The sequence below is a fragment of the Mesoplodon bidens genome, assembly GCF_964165515.1.
Source record: "Mesoplodon bidens genome assembly, contig: HAP1_SCAFFOLD_1345, whole genome shotgun sequence".
In the NCBI taxonomy this organism is placed as follows: Eukaryota; Metazoa; Chordata; class Mammalia; order Artiodactyla; family Ziphiidae; genus Mesoplodon; species Mesoplodon bidens.
This window is the reverse complement of record NW_027672260.1, coordinates 17,425-39,000: the sequence shown is the minus strand read 5'-3', so window position 1 is coordinate 39,000 and position 21,576 is coordinate 17,425. Positions and strand designations below refer to the sequence as shown.

The following is a 21,576-nucleotide window of genomic DNA, read 5'->3' as shown; positions in this document are numbered from 1 at the left end:
TCAGGCCCCCAACCCAGGCGGGGGTCCAGCACCAGGAAGACGACCCCCAGAGCATTTGGCATTGAAGGCCAGTGCTCCAGGCAGTTAGCAGGAGCCCCCCAGGACCGGGGGAAAGAGAGACTCCACTCTTAGGGGGCACACACAAAATCCCACGCACACCTGGGCAGAAGCAATAATTTGATAGGAGCCTGGGCCAGACCTACCTGCCGGCCTTGGAGAGTCTCCCGGGGAGGCAGGGGGCATGGCTGCGGCTCGCCCTGGGGACGAAGTCACTGGCAGCAGCTTTTCTTAGGAGCTCCTTCTGCTGCGTGGACGCCGCTGCTGGCGGGCGCCATTTTGAAAGTCTTCCTCCAGCTCATTAGCCCAACAGCCTGCAGGTGCCGGCGCTGGGACGCCTCAGGCCAAGCAACTAACTGGGCGAGGACACAGCCCCAGCCTTCTAAAGACAGGCTGCCTAAAAGACTAAAGAGCCCACAGCTGCCTTTAGACGCAGCCCTAGACAAGGCCCTGCCCACCAGAGGGCCAAAACCCAGCTATAACCACCAGGGGGCAGACACCAGCCAGTCCCACCAGGAGGCCTGCCTCTAGACCAACCTCACCCACCACGGGGGAAACACCAGAAGTAGACACCAGAACGTAGGCCAGACCCTACCCTGGGACCAGCTGGGCCCTGGCCCCGCCCACTAGCAGGCCAATGCAACCTTCAGGACCTCCCGGACCCCATACCCAACTGGGTCAGGAACCAGCCCCCACACCGATGATCTGAAACGAGCTCCAGGATCTCCGAGCCCTGCAGCCAGACTCCAGGAATCAGCTCTTCCTGCCAGCATCTGGCACTAACCCCAGGACTTATCTTCACCTGCCAGTGGGTGGGCAGCAGTCTCAGGATCTTTGGGACCCTGACTCCACCCACCACTAGCCAGCATGAGTCCCGGGAACCCCTAGAGTTCTGCAACCAGCCACCCCGTGACCAGGACCCACTAAGCAGCAGCCAGCAGCATCCGCACGAGGGAGGGCCTGGCAACCAACCAGACGAGGAGCCATCCAAGCCCACCAGACCAGCCACATGCCCACCACAACAGAAGGACCCATGCAGCCCTCTTAGGGGGAACCCCTAGAACATACAGCTTGGGTGATGAGAGGGGAGTGCACTGCTGGGATGCACAGGATGCCTTCTACAGAGGGCCACTTCTCCAAGGTTGAGAAATATAACTAACCTACCACAGATATAAAAATAAAAATAGCAACTTAGAAAAAATGAGGCTGCAGAGGAACATGTTCCAGACAAAGGAACAAGGTAAAACCCCAGAAGAACTAAGAGGTATGGAGATAGGCAATCTACCTGAGAAAGAGTTCAGAGTAACGATCGTAAAGATGTTCAAAGAACTTGGGAGGAGAATGGATGCACACACAGACCGAGAAGTTAAAAGTTTTTAACAAAGCTCTCTCTTCAGAGCCTCATTAATCTCACTGTTCCTCAGGCTGTAGATGAGGGGGTTCAACATGGGGATCACCACCGTGTAGAACACAGACACCACCTTGTTCTGATCAGTTGAGTAGCTGGACTTGGGCATCACATAAATGAATGTGATGGTCCCATAGAACAGAGCGACTGCTGTGAGGTGAGACGTGCAGGTGCAGAAGGCCTTGCGGTGCCCCTCGGTGGAGCGCATCTTCAGAATGGTGATGAGGATTAGGAGATGGCTATGACAATCACCGTGACCACAATGATGGAGCCAGCTGTAAATGAGAGGACAACTGCGGGGATACTGATATCAGAACAGGAGAGTTCAACCAAGGGAGCAAAACCACAGAAAAAATGATTGACTCGATTTGGTCCACAGAAAAGTGAATAATAGAAGCAAATAGTAAAAGACCAAGCACTGAGAAAACCACCTACATAAGCCACTGTGAGTAACTGAACATAAACTCGTGTGGACATTTTGGTGGAATAAAGCAGTGGGCTGCAGATTGCCACGAAGCGATCATATGCCATGGCAGCCAGAAGGAAGCATTCAGTTGACCCAAAGAAAACAACTGAACCAAGTTGAATGGCACATCCAAGATAGGAGATGGTATTTCTCTCCACCAGGAAATTTGCAAGCATATTGGATGTTACAGAAGATGAATAGCCTATGTCAGCAAAGGCCAGGTGGCTCAGAAAAAAATACATAGGATGATGGAGCTGAGAAGAGACTCTGATAAGAATGACTGTGCTGAGATTGCCACATATGGTCACCAGGTAGATACAAAGGATGATCGTGAAGAGGATGACTCGAAGAATTGGATCGTTTGTTAAGCCCAGTAAAATGAACCCTGTCATTGCAGTATTGTTCCCATGCTCCTGGGAATCCATGAGATAGGGTAGCTGCTACCAAAATGAACCTGTGATGAGACATTACATTAAAGAAGTTTTGAATTTGATGGTTTTCTTTTTATTAATACACATAGAGTTTATTATAAACAAGTAAATTATTCAGTTAGGTTTGGACTGACTTTTTTTTACCTTAGAGTAAAAACCTTATATTCTGTTATTTTTATATATATTTTAGAGTAGAAAATTTTATTTATTTATATAATGAGTATTCTATATTTTAAAAATTGTTTTCAGCACGAACACGGGAAAACCTGCTTCAAATAATGTATATCTTTCCCTCTTTATATTATATAATACCTAACGGTTATTGAATATTTACTAAATGGCAAGCCTTGGGTTAAGAATTTTCTATTTATTTCTATTTTAATTTGTATGAAATAATATTAAGTATTTAATCTCATGTGTAGACAATGAAACTGAATTTGGCAACGTAACTGAGCTAAGTTTCCATAGCAAATTGTAGAATCAAAGACGTGACTCTCAGGTAGTTTGAATACAGTCCATTCCTTTAGTAGCTATGCTATAAATGAAATTAAAGAATACTTATGATGAAGTCAAGTCTCTTGGAAATGGGTGGATAACAAATTACGTTGCTACTTTCTGACAGCTAAAGTATAAAAGAGGTGCCTAGGTAATCACAAAGGTTACAAAATTCTCTCAATAAAACAAGACCATGTTTTTAAAAGGAGAAATACAATTTTCTTAGTTGGACAAAGAAGGGGAAAGAAAGTTCGAATTAAGGTTATAAATGAAGTCAGCTATTATAAATGTATTATGTTTATTTCACATTTACAATTAAATATTGTTTTCCCAATTAGTTTGAAATATCAAAATAATTACTGTGCAAAATCTTACATGTGTAATATCTAGGACATAATTAAACTACATTCACTCAAATCTGATCATTTCCTAATGTAATTATGTTTTCAAATTGGAGTAATATAGAACAAAATAGTATTCATTTCAACATAATATATTGATATATATATATATATATCAATATATCAAGTCCATGGTGGGACTTGCTGATGTCTGCCCCCTGGTGGGTATAGCTGGGTGAATAAAGTTCCAGCTTAAAAAGTTAAGAAGTGTACCCAGGTTCGCCCAGCAAGTTGCCAGGCTGAAACTCATCTCCAAGTTCTCTGGCTTTGTATTCTCAACTTTGCCCCAAAGCCTCTGGTTGCCTGTAAGCCTAAGCCTTCAGAACAATAAGCAAAGGAAGTCTTTCCAACATATGCACAAACAGCAAGTCCCCAAAGCACCTTAAATGTAGTGAATTTTATAGTATAATACTTATTGGCTGAGTACCCAGTTTAATATCGTTGAAAGACCATGTGAGTTTCTGGTCTTACGGGTGGAAAAATGAGGAATCATGGTAACTTGAATTATGCCTATTTATACACTAAGTAGACTATAGAAACAGGTTAATTCAGCTAAGGTTACTTGCTAGCTGGCTGCTGGATAGCATCTGCCCTGTTTCTCCTGGCTTGTGAGAACAGATACAACTTTAGAGAGTAAAGTGTTCTCAAATGGTTATTGAAAATCAGGACAACTGATTAACTCACAAAAGCCAAATATCTTACCTCTAAAAATGAGAATTCATTCATCTTACAGTAATAAATTCAGAGTCATTGTTGTACTATAAGAGCTGTGCTATTTTAGTGTTTGCCTTTGAGGATAAACCTCTGAAGATTCTTGAGATTCAAATGTGAATTCAAAAGCACCAGGGGTCATTATCACATTCTCCAGTGAATATTGAGCAGTGCACCTCACACAAATATAACTAATATTTAAGGATTCTGTCAATTCTCCAAGCGACCAGTTTCTTTCTTTTTCTACTTGTTTGTGCACTTCCATTTGATAATTATTGGAAGTATACTATAATAAATTATCTCATAGCTAAACATTTGTTCTGTTTAATACATCAGGTTAAGGACTACACTACCAATATAAAATGGTAGAAGAATGTGCGATCAAGATAGCAGATTAGGAGGACCCTGAGCTCACCTCCCACAAACACATCAAAATTACAAATATATATATATATATAGCAGCTTTCTCTGAGGATAACCTGAAAACTAGACAAATGACTCTTCTACAACCAAAGAAAGAACCACACAGAGTCTAGTAGCAGAGGAGAAGTGATCGAGTTGGGACCCACACCCTCAGTGGGCAACCCAGAGGAGGAGAATAGCACAGGCTCAGGGATACTCTCTAAGAAGAGAGAGGTTTCAGCCCCACAGTGGGCACCCCAACCCTGGGGTCAAGCGCCAGGAGGATAAGCCCCATTTCCTGGTTTTGAAAACCAGTGGGGCTTACCAGAAGGCTGTAGGAAACTGAGACTCTGCTCTTGAAAAGCACACCCACAGACTTGCTTGCTCTCAATATCAGTGCAGAGGCCGAAGACTGAAAAGTTCCTGGTGCTCTGGCTAACCTGCGGGATTGCCCCAGAACACCCCACCCCAGCCTGCACCAGTCACCAGCTGCAGCCTCTCTGCCAAAGCCCCACCAAGGTGTGACTGCCAGCATGTCTCAAGACTAGCTGCAGCTTGCTCCAGGCTGTAGTTCAAGCCCCTCTGGCTCCAGCCATACCCCCAAACAAGGCAGCAACTGCCATCATGCCACAGGAGAATCCACGGTTTACACCAGGCTCTGACTCTAGCCACTCTGTCTCCAGCCCTAATCCCCACCAAGGTGGTGGCTGCCAGCTCAAACCAGGAGAAGTCATGACCCTTGCTCATTTCAGATCTACATCTCCCACCAAAGCCACTGAGCACACACAGAGTTTGAATGTTTGGGGAATGAGGGAAGAGTGCTGAGAGCTAGAAACATAACAGGGACACATTCAGGACTTTGTAAACATGTTAAGAATTGTTGCCTTTATTCAAAGTCTTTGGGGGATATTAACAAAGGAATTAATCTATTTCGATTTTTTGTTTGTTTTGTTTATTCAAGACCCATTTATTCTCTAGTTCTGCCCACATGGAGATACCCTCCTTGAGGAGGCGTCCCTTCACTTTTAAAACACCTTGCGCTGAAAACACGTGTTCCGAGGTTTCAACTATGAGATCCACATTCTTAAAGCACTAATTCTGTGTGTGTGGGGGGGGGGGGGCGTACGCGGGCCTCTCACCGCTGTGGCCTCTCCCGTTGCGGAGCACAGTCTCCGGACGCGCAGGCTCAGCGGCCATGGCTCACGGGCCCAACTGCTCTACGGCATGCGGGATCTTCCTGGACCAGGGCACAAACCCGCGTCCCCTGCATCGGCAGGCGGACTCTCAACCACTGCGCCACCAGGGAAGCCCTAAAGCACTAATTCTTAAACCTCATCTAGATTTCTCCCCTTGGATGGGGGGAGAGGACCCAAACACAGCGAAGAACCGCTCAGGACGGCGGGCTCTGCTCGCGCAGAAGACCTTGCAGCTGCCCTGACCACCCGGCTGGAGCCAGGATTAGGGCCCTGAGATGAGGGGCGCCTGCTGGGCTGCCGCCAGCGCCACCGCCCCCAGCTCCTGTCCTCTTCACTGGCTTGCTGTCACCTCTAGTTCCCCTGGAGTTGGGGGATTCCAGACGCTCTCTGCTCACACTTCTGCATCACGCCTGCTGCCTCAGCACTGCTGATCCACACCAAGGGGGAAAAGCACACAGAACTGCTTTTCAACACACCAACGTTCCACACACAAGTTATTTTATAAGCCTGCGGGTTCTTTTTTCATCAGAGGACATTCCCAAGGCACTCTCCTGGAGGACTGAGGCCGGTGCCCTGGGCTCATCAGCAGGATCTGTCCTGAAGCCAGGAGTGACAAGAGCCACACCTGCAGGTCGATTCCACTGACCAGCCGCCCAGGACCGAGCTGGGCCCACGGACCTTGGTCTGGATTGTGTTGGCTGGTCATTCTTGCCCAGGTTCACAGGCCAACAGCCAGTGTCCTTCCTTCCCTGCTCATCGCTGCACCGGCGGCTCACTCCTACCTGCTGCCGTCACGCGCCTGGCAACCTAGTGTTCCGGGGCCAGCCAAGAACTGAGACCCCAGCAGGCCCCTAGTTCCCAGCAGGCCAACTCCCCATTAAACTACTGCTGCCTAGCCTTGTTCTCGAGGCTTCAGAGCCGGGAAAGTGCGGAGAGCATAGCAAGCCGCGGCGCCCCCAGCCCCGGACCCGCGATGCTCCGCGGAGGCGCCGTAACCTCCCACTCTGCGCCCGCCTGTCCCGTGGACCCGGGCGCATCTCCGACCACCGCGACCCAGGACGGAGGCACGGGGCGCGGGGCTCGGCCGGCGGCGGGCGCTGGGGCGGGCGGGGACCCGGGCTCCGGACCCGAGGCCGCGCGGACCCGCCAGGCCCACCTCCGTCCCCGCCGCCCGGAAAGCAATCTATTTAGATTAATGAGTTGTAAGACAGTAAGAGAGGGGAGAGGAAAGCTGGTTACAGTTCTACTAGCTAGGATTCTCCAGAGAAACAGAACCACTATAACGTTGTTGTTGTTTTTATTTTAAAGGAATTGGCTCACACAATTATGGGAGCCGGCAATTCCAAAATGCACAGGGCGGTCCAGGAGATTGGAAATTCCAGCAAGAGTTGATGTCACAGTTTTGAGTCCAAAGGCATCCTGGAGACAGAGTCCTTCTTTTTAAGGGGACTTAAGGCTTTTCTCCTAAGGCTTTCAACTGATTGGATGAGGGCCACCCACATTATGGACAGTAATCTGCTTTATTCAAAGTCTACCGATTTAAATGTTAATCACATCTAAAAAAACACCTTCGCAGCAACATCTAGACTCATGTTTGACCAAACACCTGGTCACTGTAGCCTAGCCAAATTGACACATAAAATCAAATATTACAGGAGTACTACTGTAAAATAAAATATATATAAGGTGGTAGCTGGGGGAAAAAAGTGCTGACAACGAAAATGAAGAGCAACGGGAGATAAATATTGGACTCAGAATGTACAAGACTTTGTCACTGAGTGCAAGCATGTGGAGGGAGAAAAATACATTACCCTCAGGTTTCTAATCAATATGTTGATTGAATGATGGTGCCTCTTATTGGGATATGGAACATTGGAGGGGAGCAAGTTGGGGGTGGAAGGAGATAATTACTTTAGACGATTTGTGCTTGAGACTCAACAGACAAAAATATTTTTGTCTAAAGCACTAAATAAAGGACAGGGAAACAGAAATAAATATGGTAGTCATCAGTGTATACAGATAAATTAAACTTCACAGGGGAAACACAATCTAGTTCCCTCAGTCTTCCTTAACAGGCTGCATCTGAGCACGAAAAAGTCACTTAAAGAGCTTGTTCACTCGCTCCCTAGGAATTCAGGAACCCTGCTCATTTCCACAGAGAAGTCACCAGTTTTGACCTGACATAAGCATTCACAGCTGGTTTGGTCAGGGGCATCTCATCCTGTTCTTTTATGAAGTCTCCTGTAACTAGGCTGCAGCCAGACTAGGAACACAGGCCAGCATTTATGGGTCCAAAAAGCCCACCATCTACAGATAACCATGCAAAAAGAACGTGTCCAGTAATTTTACTGTCTGGTTCCACTTGGTCATCTCCCCTCAGAATGTACTCAGTCATAACTATAATTATCACACTCATTCCAGGACAAGCTGCTGTTGAAGTGGACACAGTCTCAAAAGGTTGGAGGTCCAAAAACCTTAACTTATAGCAGAGTACAGCTTTGGAAAAGATGTGAATAAAATTTTATAGAATTTTCTGCAGAGTATTTTTTCATGTTAACCAACTTGTGTTACTAATTAATAATTAAATTTCATTTTATTAATGGTAGCTCACTATGGGCTTCTAATTTACGTTCTCGTATCAGAAAATCTAATCCTGACCTTTACTAAGAGCTTTCCCATTGTCTAATAACCTACAGACCAATATATTTTGACCACAGACACTCTTTGTCCTTTTATTGTTATTTTAGGGTCTATCATTAGATCAAATACTAAAAAAATTACAAATTGATTAAGAAAATATTTTTCTAGCAAGCTCTCTCTTTACCCCCAAGCTGAGGTGAGCAAGTGAAGCTAGACTAAGCACAAAGGAAAAACAAAGCAGTCTTCATCAAATAGGAAGAGGCGATTTTAAAGGTCACCGCAAGATTAAGGAGAGTGGCCAAGACGTTGGAGTACAAGGACACTGAGCTCACCTCCTCTAGGGAGCACACCAAAATCACAACTATATGCACAACAACCATCGATGAAGAACACTGGAACCTACCAGAAAAGATCTTCTACAACTAAATACACAAAGAAGGAACCACAACAAAACAGGTGAAAAGGTTGGACTCGCGGTATAATCAAACCCTATTACCCTCGGGGTGGGCGACCCTCAGACTGGAGAATAATTATAGTGCAGAGGTCCTCCCACAGGAGCGAGAGTTCTGAGCCCCACGTCAGGCCCCCAACCCAGGCGGGGGTCCAGCACCAGGAAGACGACCCCCAGAGCATTTGGCATTGAAGGCCAGTGCTCCAGGCAGTTAGCAGGAGCCCCCCAGGACCGGGGGAAAGAGAGACTCCACTCTTAGGGGGCACACACAAAATCCCACGCACACCTGGGCAGAAGCAATAATTTGATAGGAGCCTGGGCCAGACCTACCTGCCGGCCTTGGAGAGTCTCCCGGGGAGGCAGGGGGCATGGCTGCGGCTCGCCCTGGGGACGAAGTCACTGGCAGCAGCTTTTCTTAGGAGCTCCTTCTGCTGCGTGGACGCCGCTGCTGGCGGGCGCCATTTTGAAAGTCTTCCTCCAGCTCATTAGCCCAACAGCCTGCAGGTGCCGGCGCTGGGACGCCTCAGGCCAAGCAACTAACTGGGCGAGGACACAGCCCCAGCCTTCTAAAGACAGGCTGCCTAAAAGACTAAAGAGCCCACAGCTGCCTTTAGACGCAGCCCTAGACAAGGCCCTGCCCACCAGAGGGCCAAAACCCAGCTATAACCACCAGGGGGCAGACACCAGCCAGTCCCACCCGGAAGCCTGCCTCTAGACCAACCTCACCCACCACGGGGGAAACACCAGAAGTAGACACCAGAACGTAGGCCAGACCCTACCCTGGGACCAGCTGGGCCCTGGCCCCGCCCACTAGCAGGCCAATGCAACCTTCAGGACCTCCCGGACCCCATACCCAACTGGGTCAGGAACCAGCCCCCACACCGATGATCTGAAACGAGCTCCAGGATCTCCGAGCCCTGCAGCCAGACTCCAGGAATCAGCTCTTCCTGCCAGCATCTGGCACTAACCCCAGGACTTATCTTCACCTGCCAGTGGGTGGGCAGCAGTCTCAGGATCTTTGGGACCCTGACTCCACCCACCACTAGCCAGCATGAGTCCCGGGAACCCCTAGAGTTCTGCAACCAGCCACCCCGTGACCAGGACCCACTAAGCAGCAGCCAGCAGCATCCGCACGAGGGAGGGCCTGGCAACCAACCAGACGAGGAGCCATCCAAGCCCACCAGACCAGCCACATGCCCACCACAACAGAAGGACCCATGCAGCCCTCTTAGGGGGAACCCCTAGAACATACAGCTTGGGTGATGAGAGGGGAGTGCACTGCTGGGATGCACAGGATGCCTTCTACAGAGGGCCACTTCTCCAAGGTTGAGAAATATAACTAACCTACCACAGATATAAAAATAAAAATAGCAACTTAGAAAAAATGAGGCTGCAGAGGAACATGTTCCAGACAAAGGAACAAGGTAAAACCCCAGAAGAACTAAGAGGTATGGAGATAGGCAATCTACCTGAGAAAGAGTTCAGAGTAACGATCGTAAAGATGTTCAAAGAACTTGGGAGGAGAATGGATGCACACACAGACCGAGAAGTTAAAAGTTTTTAACAAAGCTCTCTCTTCAGAGCCTCATTAATCTCACTGTTCCTCAGGCTGTAGATGAGGGGGTTCAACATGGGGATCACCACCGTGTAGAACACAGACACCACCTTGTTCTGATCAGTTGAGTAGCTGGACTTGGGCATCACATAAATGAATGTGATGGTCCCATAGAACAGAGCGACTGCTGTGAGGTGAGACGTGCAGGTGCAGAAGGCCTTGCGGTGCCCCTCGGTGGAGCGCATCTTCAGAATGGTGATGAGGATTAGGAGATGGCTATGACAATCACCGTGACCACAATGATGGAGCCAGCTGTAAATGAGAGGACAACTGCGGGGATACTGATATCAGAACAGGAGAGTTCAACCAAGGGAGCAAAACCACAGAAAAAATGATTGACTCGATTTGGTCCACAGAAAAGTGAATAATAGAAGCAAATAGTAAAAGACCAAGCACTGAGAAAACCACCTACATAAGCCACTGTGAGTAACTGAACATAAACTCGTGTGGACATTTTGGTGGAATAAAGCAGTGGGCTGCAGATTGCCACGAAGCGATCATATGCCATGGCAGCCAGAAGGAAGCATTCAGTTGACCCAAAGAAAACAACTGAACCAAGTTGAATGGCACATCCAAGATAGGAGATGGTATTTCTCTCCACCAGGAAATTTGCAAGCATATTGGATGTTACAGAAGATGAATAGCCTATGTCAGCAAAGGCCAGGTGGCTCAGAAAAAAATACATAGGATGATGGAGCTGAGAAGAGACTCTGATAAGAATGACTGTGCTGAGATTGCCACATATGGTCACCAGGTAGATACAAAGGATGATCGTGAAGAGGATGACTCGAAGAATTGGATCGTTTGTTAAGCCCAGTAAAATGAACCCTGTCATTGCAGTATTGTTCCCATGCTCCTGGGAATCCATGAGATAGGGTAGCTGCTACCAAAATGAACCTGTGATGAGACATTACATTAAAGAAGTTTTGAATTTGATGGTTTTCTTTTTATTAATACACATAGAGTTTATTATAAACAAGTAAATTATTCAGTTAGGTTTGGACTGACTTTTTTTTACCTTAGAGTAAAAACCTTATATTCTGTTATTTTTATATATATTTTAGAGTAGAAAATTTTATTTATTTATATAATGAGTATTCTATATTTTAAAAATTGTTTTCAGCACGAACACGGGAAAACCTGCTTCAAATAATGTATATCTTTCCCTCTTTATATTATATAATACCTAACGGTTATTGAATATTTACTAAATGGCAAGCCTTGGGTTAAGAATTTTCTATTTATTTCTATTTTAATTTGTATGAAATAATATTAAGTATTTAATCTCATGTGTAGACAATGAAACTGAATTTGGCAACGTAACTGAGCTAAGTTTCCATAGCAAATTGTAGAATCAAAGACGTGACTCTCAGGTAGTTTGAATACAGTCCATTCCTTTAGTAGCTATGCTATAAATGAAATTAAAGAATACTTATGATGAAGTCAAGTCTCTTGGAAATGGGTGGATAACAAATTACGTTGCTACTTTCTGACAGCTAAAGTATAAAAGAGGTGCCTAGGTAATCACAAAGGTTACAAAATTCTCTCAATAAAACAAGACCATGTTTTTAAAAGGAGAAATACAATTTTCTTAGTTGGACAAAGAAGGGGAAAGAAAGTTCGAATTAAGGTTATAAATGAAGTCAGCTATTATAAATGTATTATGTTTATTTCACATTTACAATTAAATATTGTTTTCCCAATTAGTTTGAAATATCAAAATAATTACTGTGCAAAATCTTACATGTGTAATATCTAGGACATAATTAAACTACATTCACTCAAATCTGATCATTTCCTAATGTAATTATGTTTTCAAATTGGAGTAATATAGAACAAAATAGTATTCATTTCAACATAATATATTGATATATATATATATATATCAATATATCAAGTCCATGGTGGGACTTGCTGATGTCTGCCCCCTGGTGGGTATAGCTGGGTGAATAAAGTTCCAGCTTAAAAAGTTAAGAAGTGTACCCAGGTTCGCCCAGCAAGTTGCCAGGCTGAAACTCATCTCCAAGTTCTCTGGCTTTGTATTCTCAACTTTGCCCCAAAGCCTCTGGTTGCCTGTAAGCCTAAGCCTTCAGAACAATAAGCAAAGGAAGTCTTTCCAACATATGCACAAACAGCAAGTCCCCAAAGCACCTTAAATGTAGTGAATTTTATAGTATAATACTTATTGGCTGAGTACCCAGTTTAATATCGTTGAAAGACCATGTGAGTTTCTGGTCTTACGGGTGGAAAAATGAGGAATCATGGTAACTTGAATTATGCCTATTTATACACTAAGTAGACTATAGAAACAGGTTAATTCAGCTAAGGTTACTTGCTAGCTGGCTGCTGGATAGCATCTGCCCTGTTTCTCCTGGCTTGTGAGAACAGATACAACTTTAGAGAGTAAAGTGTTCTCAAATGGTTATTGAAAATCAGGACAACTGATTAACTCACAAAAGCCAAATATCTTACCTCTAAAAATGAGAATTCATTCATCTTACAGTAATAAATTCAGAGTCATTGTTGTACTATAAGAGCTGTGCTATTTTAGTGTTTGCCTTTGAGGATAAACCTCTGAAGATTCTTGAGATTCAAATGTGAATTCAAAAGCACCAGGGGTCATTATCACATTCTCCAGTGAATATTGAGCAGTGCACCTCACACAAATATAACTAATATTTAAGGATTCTGTCAATTCTCCAAGCGACCAGTTTCTTTCTTTTTCTACTTGTTTGTGCACTTCCATTTGATAATTATTGGAAGTATACTATAATAAATTATCTCATAGCTAAACATTTGTTCTGTTTAATACATCAGGTTAAGGACTACACTACCAATATAAAATGGTAGAAGAATGTGCGATCAAGATAGCAGATTAGGAGGACCCTGAGCTCACCTCCCACAAACACATCAAAATTACAAATATATATATATATATAGCAGCTTTCTCTGAGGATAACCTGAAAACTAGACAAATGACTCTTCTACAACCAAAGAAAGAACCACACAGAGTCTAGTAGCAGAGGAGAAGTGATCGAGTTGGGACCCACACCCTCAGTGGGCAACCCAGAGGAGGAGAATAGCACAGGCTCAGGGATACTCTCTAAGAAGAGAGAGGTTTCAGCCCCACAGTGGGCACCCCAACCCTGGGGTCAAGCGCCAGGAGGATAAGCCCCATTTCCTGGTTTTGAAAACCAGTGGGGCTTACCAGAAGGCTGTAGGAAACTGAGACTCTGCTCTTGAAAAGCACACCCACAGACTTGCTTGCTCTCAATATCAGTGCAGAGGCCGAAGACTGAAAAGTTCCTGGTGCTCTGGCTAACCTGCGGGATTGCCCCAGAACACCCCACCCCAGCCTGCACCAGTCACCAGCTGCAGCCTCTCTGCCAAAGCCCCACCAAGGTGTGACTGCCAGCATGTCTCAAGACTAGCTGCAGCTTGCTCCAGGCTGTAGTTCAAGCCCCTCTGGCTCCAGCCATACCCCCAAACAAGGCAGCAACTGCCATCATGCCACAGGAGAATCCACGGTTTACACCAGGCTCTGACTCTAGCCACTCTGTCTCCAGCCCTAATCCCCACCAAGGTGGTGGCTGCCAGCTCAAACCAGGAGAAGTCATGACCCTTGCTCATTTCAGATCTACATCTCCCACCAAAGCCACTGAGCACACACAGAGTTTGAATGTTTGGGGAATGAGGGAAGAGTGCTGAGAGCTAGAAACATAACAGGGACACATTCAGGACTTTGTAAACATGTTAAGAATTGTTGCCTTTATTCAAAGTCTTTGGGGGATATTAACAAAGGAATTAATCTATTTCGATTTTTTGTTTGTTTTGTTTATTCAAGACCCATTTATTCTCTAGTTCTGCCCACATGGAGATACCCTCCTTGAGGAGGCGTCCCTTCACTTTTAAAACACCTTGCGCTGAAAACACGTGTTCCGAGGTTTCAACTATGAGATCCACATTCTTAAAGCACTAATTCTGTGTGTGTGTGGGGGGGGGGGGCGTACGCGGGCCTCTCACCGCTGTGGCCTCTCCCGTTGCGGAGCACAGTCTCCGGACGCGCAGGCTCAGCGGCCATGGCTCACGGGCCCAACTGCTCTACGGCATGCGGGATCTTCCTGGACCAGGGCACAAACCCGCGTCCCCTGCATCGGCAGGCGGACTCTCAACCACTGCGCCACCAGGGAAGCCCTAAAGCACTAATTCTTAAACCTCATCTAGATTTCTCCCCTTGGATGGGGGGAGAGGACCCAAACACAGCGAAGAACCGCTCAGGACGGCGGGCTCTGCTCGCGCAGAAGACCTTGCAGCTGCCCTGACCACCCGGCTGGAGCCAGGATTAGGGCCCTGAGATGAGGGGCGCCTGCTGGGCTGCCGCCAGCGCCACCGCCCCCAGCTCCTGTCCTCTTCACTGGCTTGCTGTCACCTCTAGTTCCCCTGGAGTTGGGGGATTCCAGACGCTCTCTGCTCACACTTCTGCATCACGCCTGCTGCCTCAGCACTGCTGATCCACACCAAGGGGGAAAAGCACACAGAACTGCTTTTCAACACACCAACGTTCCACACACAAGTTATTTTATAAGCCTGCGGGTTCTTTTTTCATCAGAGGACATTCCCAAGGCACTCTCCTGGAGGACTGAGGCCGGTGCCCTGGGCTCATCAGCAGGATCTGTCCTGAAGCCAGGAGTGACAAGAGCCACACCTGCAGGTCGATTCCACTGACCAGCCACCCAGGACCGAGCTGGGCCCACGGACCTTGGTCTGGATTGTGTTGGCTGGTCATTCTTGCCCAGGTTCACAGGCCAACAGCCAGTGTCCTTCCTTCCCTGCTCATCGCTGCACCGGCGGCTCACTCCTACCTGCTGCCGTCACGCGCCTGGCAACCTAGTGTTCCGGGGCCAGCCAAGAACTGAGACCCCAGCAGGCCCCTAGTTCCCAGCAGGCCAACTCCCCATTAAACTACTGCTGCCTAGCCTTGTTCTCGAGGCTTCAGAGCCGGGAAAGTGCGGAGAGCATAGCAAGCCGCGGCGCCCCCAGCCCCGGACCCGCGATGCTCCGCGGAGGCGCCGTAACCTCCCACTCTGCGCCCGCCTGTCCCGTGGACCCGGGCGCATCTCCGACCACCGCGACCCAGGACGGAGGCACGGGGCGCGGGGCTCGGCCGGCGGCGGGCGCTGGGGCGGGCGGGGACCCGGGCTCCGGACCCGAGGCCGCGCGGACCCGCCAGGCCCACCTCCGTCCCCGCCGCCCGGAAAGCAATCTATTTAGATTAATGAGTTGTAAGACAGTAAGAGAGGGGAGAGGAAAGCTGGTTACAGTTCTACTAGCTAGGATTCTCCAGAGAAACAGAACCACTATAACGTTGTTGTTGTTTTTATTTTAAAGGAATTGGCTCACACAATTATGGGAGCCGGCAATTCCAAAATGCACAGGGCGGTCCAGGAGATTGGAAATTCCAGCAAGAGTTGATGTCACAGTTTTGAGTCCAAAGGCATCCTGGAGACAGAGTCCTTCTTTTTAAGGGGACTTAAGGCTTTTCTCCTAAGGCTTTCAACTGATTGGATGAGGGCCACCCACATTATGGACAGTAATCTGCTTTATTCAAAGTCTACCGATTTAAATGTTAATCACATCTAAAAAAACACCTTCGCAGCAACATCTAGACTCATGTTTGACCAAACACCTGGTCACTGTAGCCTAGCCAAATTGACACATAAAATCAAATATTACAGGAGTACTACTGTAAAATAAAATATATATAAGGTGGTAGCTGGGGGAAAAAAGTGCTGACAACGAAAATGAAGAGCAACGGGAGATAAATATTGGACTCAGAATGTACAAGACTTTGTCACTGAGTGCAAGCATGTGGAGGGAGAAAAATACATTACCCTCAGGTTTCTAATCAATATGTTGATTGAATGATGGTGCCTCTTATTGGGATATGGAACATTGGAGGGGAGCAAGTTGGGGGTGGAAGGAGATAATTACTTTAGACGATTTGTGCTTGAGACTCAACAGACAAAAATATTTTTGTCTAAAGCACTAAATAAAGGACAGGGAAACAGAAATAAATATGGTAGTCATCAGTGTATACAGATAAATTAAACTTCACAGGGGAAACACAATCTAGTTCCCTCAGTCTTCCTTAACAGGCTGCATCTGAGCACGAAAAAGTCACTTAAAGAGCTTGTTCACTCGCTCCCTAGGAATTCAGGAACCCTGCTCATTTCCACAGAGAAGTCACCAGTTTTGACCTGACATAAGCATTCACAGCTGGTTTGGTCAGGGGCATCTCATCCTGTTCTTTTATGAAGTCTCCTGTAACTAGGCTGCAGCCAGACTAGGAACACAGGCCAGCATTTATGGGTCCAAAAAGCCCACCATCTACAGATAACCATGCAAAAAGAACGTGTCCAGTAATTTTACTGTCTGGTTCCACTTGGTCATCTCCCCTCAGAATGTACTCAGTCATAACTATAATTATCACACTCATTCCAGGACAAGCTGCTGTTGAAGTGGACACAGTCTCAAAAGGTTGGAGGTCCAAAAACCTTAACTTATAGCAGAGTACAGCTTTGGAAAAGATGTGAATAAAATTTTATAGAATTTTCTGCAGAGTATTTTTTCATGTTAACCAACTTGTGTTACTAATTAATAATTAAATTTCATTTTATTAATGGTAGCTCACTATGGGCTTCTAATTTACGTTCTCGTATCAGAAAATCTAATCCTGACCTTTACTAAGAGCTTTCCCATTGTCTAATAACCTACAGACCAATATATTTTGACCACAGACACTCTTTGTCCTTTTATTGTTATTTTAGGGTCTATCATTAGATCAAATACTAAAAAAATTACAAATTGATTAAGAAAATATTTTTCTAGCAAGCTCTCTCTTTACCCCCAAGCTGAGGTGAGCAAGTGAAGCTAGACTAAGCACAAAGGAAAAACAAAGCAGTCTTCATCAAATAGGAAGAGGCGATTTTAAAGGTCACCGCAAGATTAAGGAGAGTGGCCAAGACGTTGGAGTACAAGGACACTGAGCTCACCTCCTCTAGGGAGCACACCAAAATCACAACTATATGCACAACAACCATCGATGAAGAACACTGGAACCTACCAGAAAAGATCTTCTACAACTAAATACACAAAGAAGGAACCACAACAAAACAGGTGAAAAGGTTGGACTCGCGGTATAATCAAACCCTATTACCCCCGGGGTGGGCGACCCTCAGACTGGAGAATAATTATAGTGCAGAGGTCCTCCCACAGGAGCGAGAGTTCTGAGCCCCACGTCAGGCCCCCAACCCAGGCGGGGGTCCAGCACCAGGAAGACGACCCCCAGAGCATTTGGCATTGAAGGCCAGTGCTCCAGGCAGTTAGCAGGAGCCCCCCAGGACCGGGGGAAAGAGAGACTCCACTCTTAGGGGGCACACACAAAATCCCACGCACACCTGGGCAGAAGCAATAATTTGATAGGAGCCTGGGCCAGACCTACCTGCCGGCCTTGGAGAGTCTCCCGGGGAGGCAGGGGGCATGGCTGCGGCTCGCCCTGGGGACGAAGTCACTGGCAGCAGCTTTTCTTAGGAGCTCCTTCTGCTGCGTGGACGCCGCTGCTGGCGGGCGCCATTTTGAAAGTCTTCCTCCAGCTCATTAGCCCAACAGCCTGCAGGTGCCGGCGCTGGGACGCCTCAGGCCAAGCAACTAACTGGGCGAGGACACAGCCCCAGCCTTCTAAAGACAGGCTGCCTAAAAGACTAAAGAGCCCACAGCTGCCTTTAGACGCAGCCCTAGACAAGGCCCTGCCCACCAGAGGGCCAAAACCCAGCTATAACCACCAGGGGGCAGACACCAGCCAGTCCCACCCGGAAGCCTGCCTCTAGACCAACCTCACCCACCACGGGGGAAACACCAGAAGTAGACACCAGAACGTAGGCCAGACCCTACCCTGGGACCAGCTGGGCCCTGGCCCCGCCCACTAGCAGGCCAATGCAACCTTCAGGACCTCCCGGACCCCATACCCAACTGGGTCAGGAACCAGCCCCCACACCGATGATCTGAAACGAGCTCCAGGATCTCCGAGCCCTGCAGCCAGACTCCAGGAATCAGCTCTTCCTGCCAGCATCTGGCACTAACCCCAGGACTTATCTTCACCTGCCAGTGGGTGGGCAGCAGTCTCAGGATCTTTGGGACCCTGACTCCACCCACCACTAGCCAGCATGAGTCCCGGGAACCCCTAGAGTTCTGCAACCAGCCACCCCGTGACCAGGACCCACTAAGCAGCAGCCAGCAGCATCCGCACGAGGGAGGGCCTGGCAACCAACCAGACGAGGAGCCATCCAAGCCCACCAGACCAGCCACATGCCCACCACAACAGAAGGACCCATGCAGCCCTCTTAGGGGGAACCCCTAGAACATACAGCTTGGGTGATGAGAGGGGAGTGCACTGCTGGGATGCACAGGATGCCTTCTACAGAGGGCCACTTCTCCAAGGTTGAGAAATATAACTAACCTACCACAGATATAAAAATAAAAATAGCAACTTAGAAAAAATGAGGCTGCAGAGGAACATGTTCCAGACAAAGGAACAAGGTAAAACCCCAGAAGAACTAAGAGGTATGGAGATAGGCAATCTACCTGAGAAAGAGTTCAGAGTAACGATCGTAAAGATGTTCAAAGAACTTGGGAGGAGAATGGATGCACACACAGACCGAGAAGTTAAAAGTTTTTAACAAAGCTCTCTCTTCAGAGCCTCATTAATCTCACTGTTCCTCAGGCTGTAGATGAGGGGGTTCAACATGGGGATCACCACCGTGTAGAACACAGACACCACCTTGTTCTGATCAGTTGAGTAGCTGGACTTGGGCATCACATAAATGAATGTGATGGTCCCATAGAACAGAGCGACTGCTGTGAGGTGAGACGTGCAGGTGCAGAAGGCCTTGCGGTGCCCCTCGGTGGAGCGCATCTTCAGAATGGTGATGAGGATTAGGAGATGGCTATGACAATCACCGTGACCACAATGATGGAGCCAGCTGTAAATGAGAGGACAACTGCGGGGATACTGATATCAGAACAGGAGAGTTCAACCAAGGGAGCAAAACCACAGAAAAAATGATTGACTCGATTTGGTCCACAGAAAAGTGAATAATAGAAGCAAATAGTAAAAGACCAAGCACTGAGAAAACCACCTACATAAGCCACTGTGAGTAACTGAACATAAACTCGTGTGGACATTTTGGTGGAATAAAGCAGTGGGCTGCAGATTGCCACGAAGCGATCATATGCCATGGCAGCCAGAAGGAAGCATTCAGTTGACCCAAAGAAAACAACTGAACCAAGTTGAATGGCACATCCAAGATAGGAGATGGTATTTCTCTCCACCAGGAAATTTGCAAGCATATTGGATGTTACAGAAGATGAATAGCCTATGTCAGCAAAGGCCAGGTGGCTCAGAAAAAAATACATAGGATGATGGAGCTGAGAAGAGACTCTGATAAGAATGACTGTGCTGAGATTGCCACATATGGTCACCAGGTAGATACAAAGGATGATCGTGAAGAGGATGACTCGAAGAATTGGATCGTTTGTTAAGCCCAGTAAAATGAACCCTGTCATTGCAGTATTGTTCCCATGCTCCTGGGAATCCATGAGATAGGGTAGCTGCTACCAAAATGAACCTGTGATGAGACATTACATTAAAGAAGTTTTGAATTTGATGGTTTTCTTTTTATTAATACACATAGAGTTTATTATAAACAAGTAAATTATTCAGTTAGGTTTGGACTGACTTTTTTTTACCTTAGAGTAAAAACCTTATATTCTGTTATTTTTATATATATTTTAGAGTAGAAAATTTTATTTATTTATATAATGAGTATTCTATATTTTAAAAATTGTTTTCAGCACGAACACGGGAAAACCTGCTTCAAATAATGTATATCTTTCCCTCTTTATATTATATAATACCTAACGGTTATTGAATATTTACTAAATGGCAAGCCTTGGGTTAAGAATTTTCTATTTATTTCTATTTTAATTTGTATGAAATAATATTAAGTATTTAATCTCATGTGTAGACAATGAAACTGAATTTGGCAACGTAACTGAGCTAAGTTTCCATAGCAAATTGTAGAATCAAAGACGTGACTCTCAGGTAGTTTGAATACAGTCCATTCCTTTAGTAGCTATGCTATAAATGAAATTAAAGAATACTTATGATGAAGTCAAGTCTCTTGGAAATGGGTGGATAACAAATTACGTTGCTACTTTCTGACAGCTAAAGTATAAAAGAGGTGCCTAGGTAATCACAAAGGTTACAAAATTCTCTCAATAAAACAAGACCATGTTTTTAAAAGGAGAAATACAATTTTCTTAGTTGGACAAAGAAGGGGAAAGAAAGTTCGAATTAAGGTTATAAATGAAGTCAGCTATTATAAATGTATTATGTTTATTTCACATTTACAATTAAATATTGTTTTCCCAATTAGTTTGAAATATCAAAATAATTACTGTGCAAAATCTTACATGTGTAATATCTAGGACATAATTAAACTACATTCACTCAAATCTGATCATTTCCTAATGTAATTATGTTTTCAAATTGGAGTAATATAGAACAAAATAGTATTCATTTCAACATAATATATTGATATATATATATATATATCAATATATCAAGTCCATGGTGGGACTTGCTGATGTCTGCCCCCTGGTGGGTATAGCTGGGTGAATAAAGTTCCAGCTTAAAAAGTTAAGAAGTGTACCCAGGTTCGCCCAGCAAGTTGCCAGGCTGAAACTCATCTCCAAGTTCTCTGGCTTTGTATTCTCAACTTTGCCCCAAAGCCTCTGGTTGCCTGTAAGCCTAAGCCTTCAGAACAATAAGCAAAGGAAGTCTTTCCAACATATGCACAAACAGCAAGTCCCCAAAGCACCTTAAATGTAGTGAATTTTATAGTATAATACTTATTGGCTGAGTACCCAGTTTAATATCGTTGAAAGACCATGTGAGTTTCTGGTCTTACGGGTGGAAAAATGAGGAATCATGGTAACTTGAATTATGCCTATTTATACACTAAGTAGACTATAGAAACAGGTTAATTCAGCTAAGGTTACTTGCTAGCTGGCTGCTGGATAGCATCTGCCCTGTTTCTCCTGGCTTGTGAGAACAGATACAACTTTAGAGAGTAAAGTGTTCTCAAATGGTTATTGAAAATCAGGACAACTGATTAACTCACAAAAGCCAAATATCTTACCTCTAAAAATGAGAATTCATTCATCTTACAGTAATAAATTCAGAG

General features: G+C 45.9%; 3 protein-coding genes across 3 annotated transcripts; all 3 read right to left on the bottom strand.

Moving 5' to 3' along the window:
- Positions 1 to 1,433: 1,433 nt before the first annotated feature.
- LOC308610406 (olfactory receptor 5P6-like) lies at positions 1,434 to 2,356 on the bottom strand (the record flags this gene model as incomplete). Its single annotated transcript, XM_081259552.1, is given in 2 exon segments — positions 1,434 to 1,696; positions 1,699 to 2,356. Coding segments are annotated over 2 exon segments (921 nt in total).
- Positions 2,357 to 10,218: 7,862 nt separating this feature from the next.
- On the bottom strand, positions 10,219 to 11,141 carry LOC308610408 (olfactory receptor 5P6-like; the record flags this gene model as incomplete). The annotated part of the gene is given in 2 exon segments (XM_081259554.1): positions 10,219 to 10,481; positions 10,484 to 11,141. Coding segments are annotated over 2 exon segments (921 nt in total).
- A 7,863-nt stretch (positions 11,142 to 19,004) lies between these two features.
- LOC308610405 (olfactory receptor 5P6-like) lies at positions 19,005 to 19,927 on the bottom strand (the record flags this gene model as incomplete). Its single annotated transcript, XM_081259551.1, is given in 2 exon segments — positions 19,005 to 19,267; positions 19,270 to 19,927. Coding segments are annotated over 2 exon segments (921 nt in total).
- Positions 19,928 to 21,576: the final 1,649 nt, after the last annotated feature.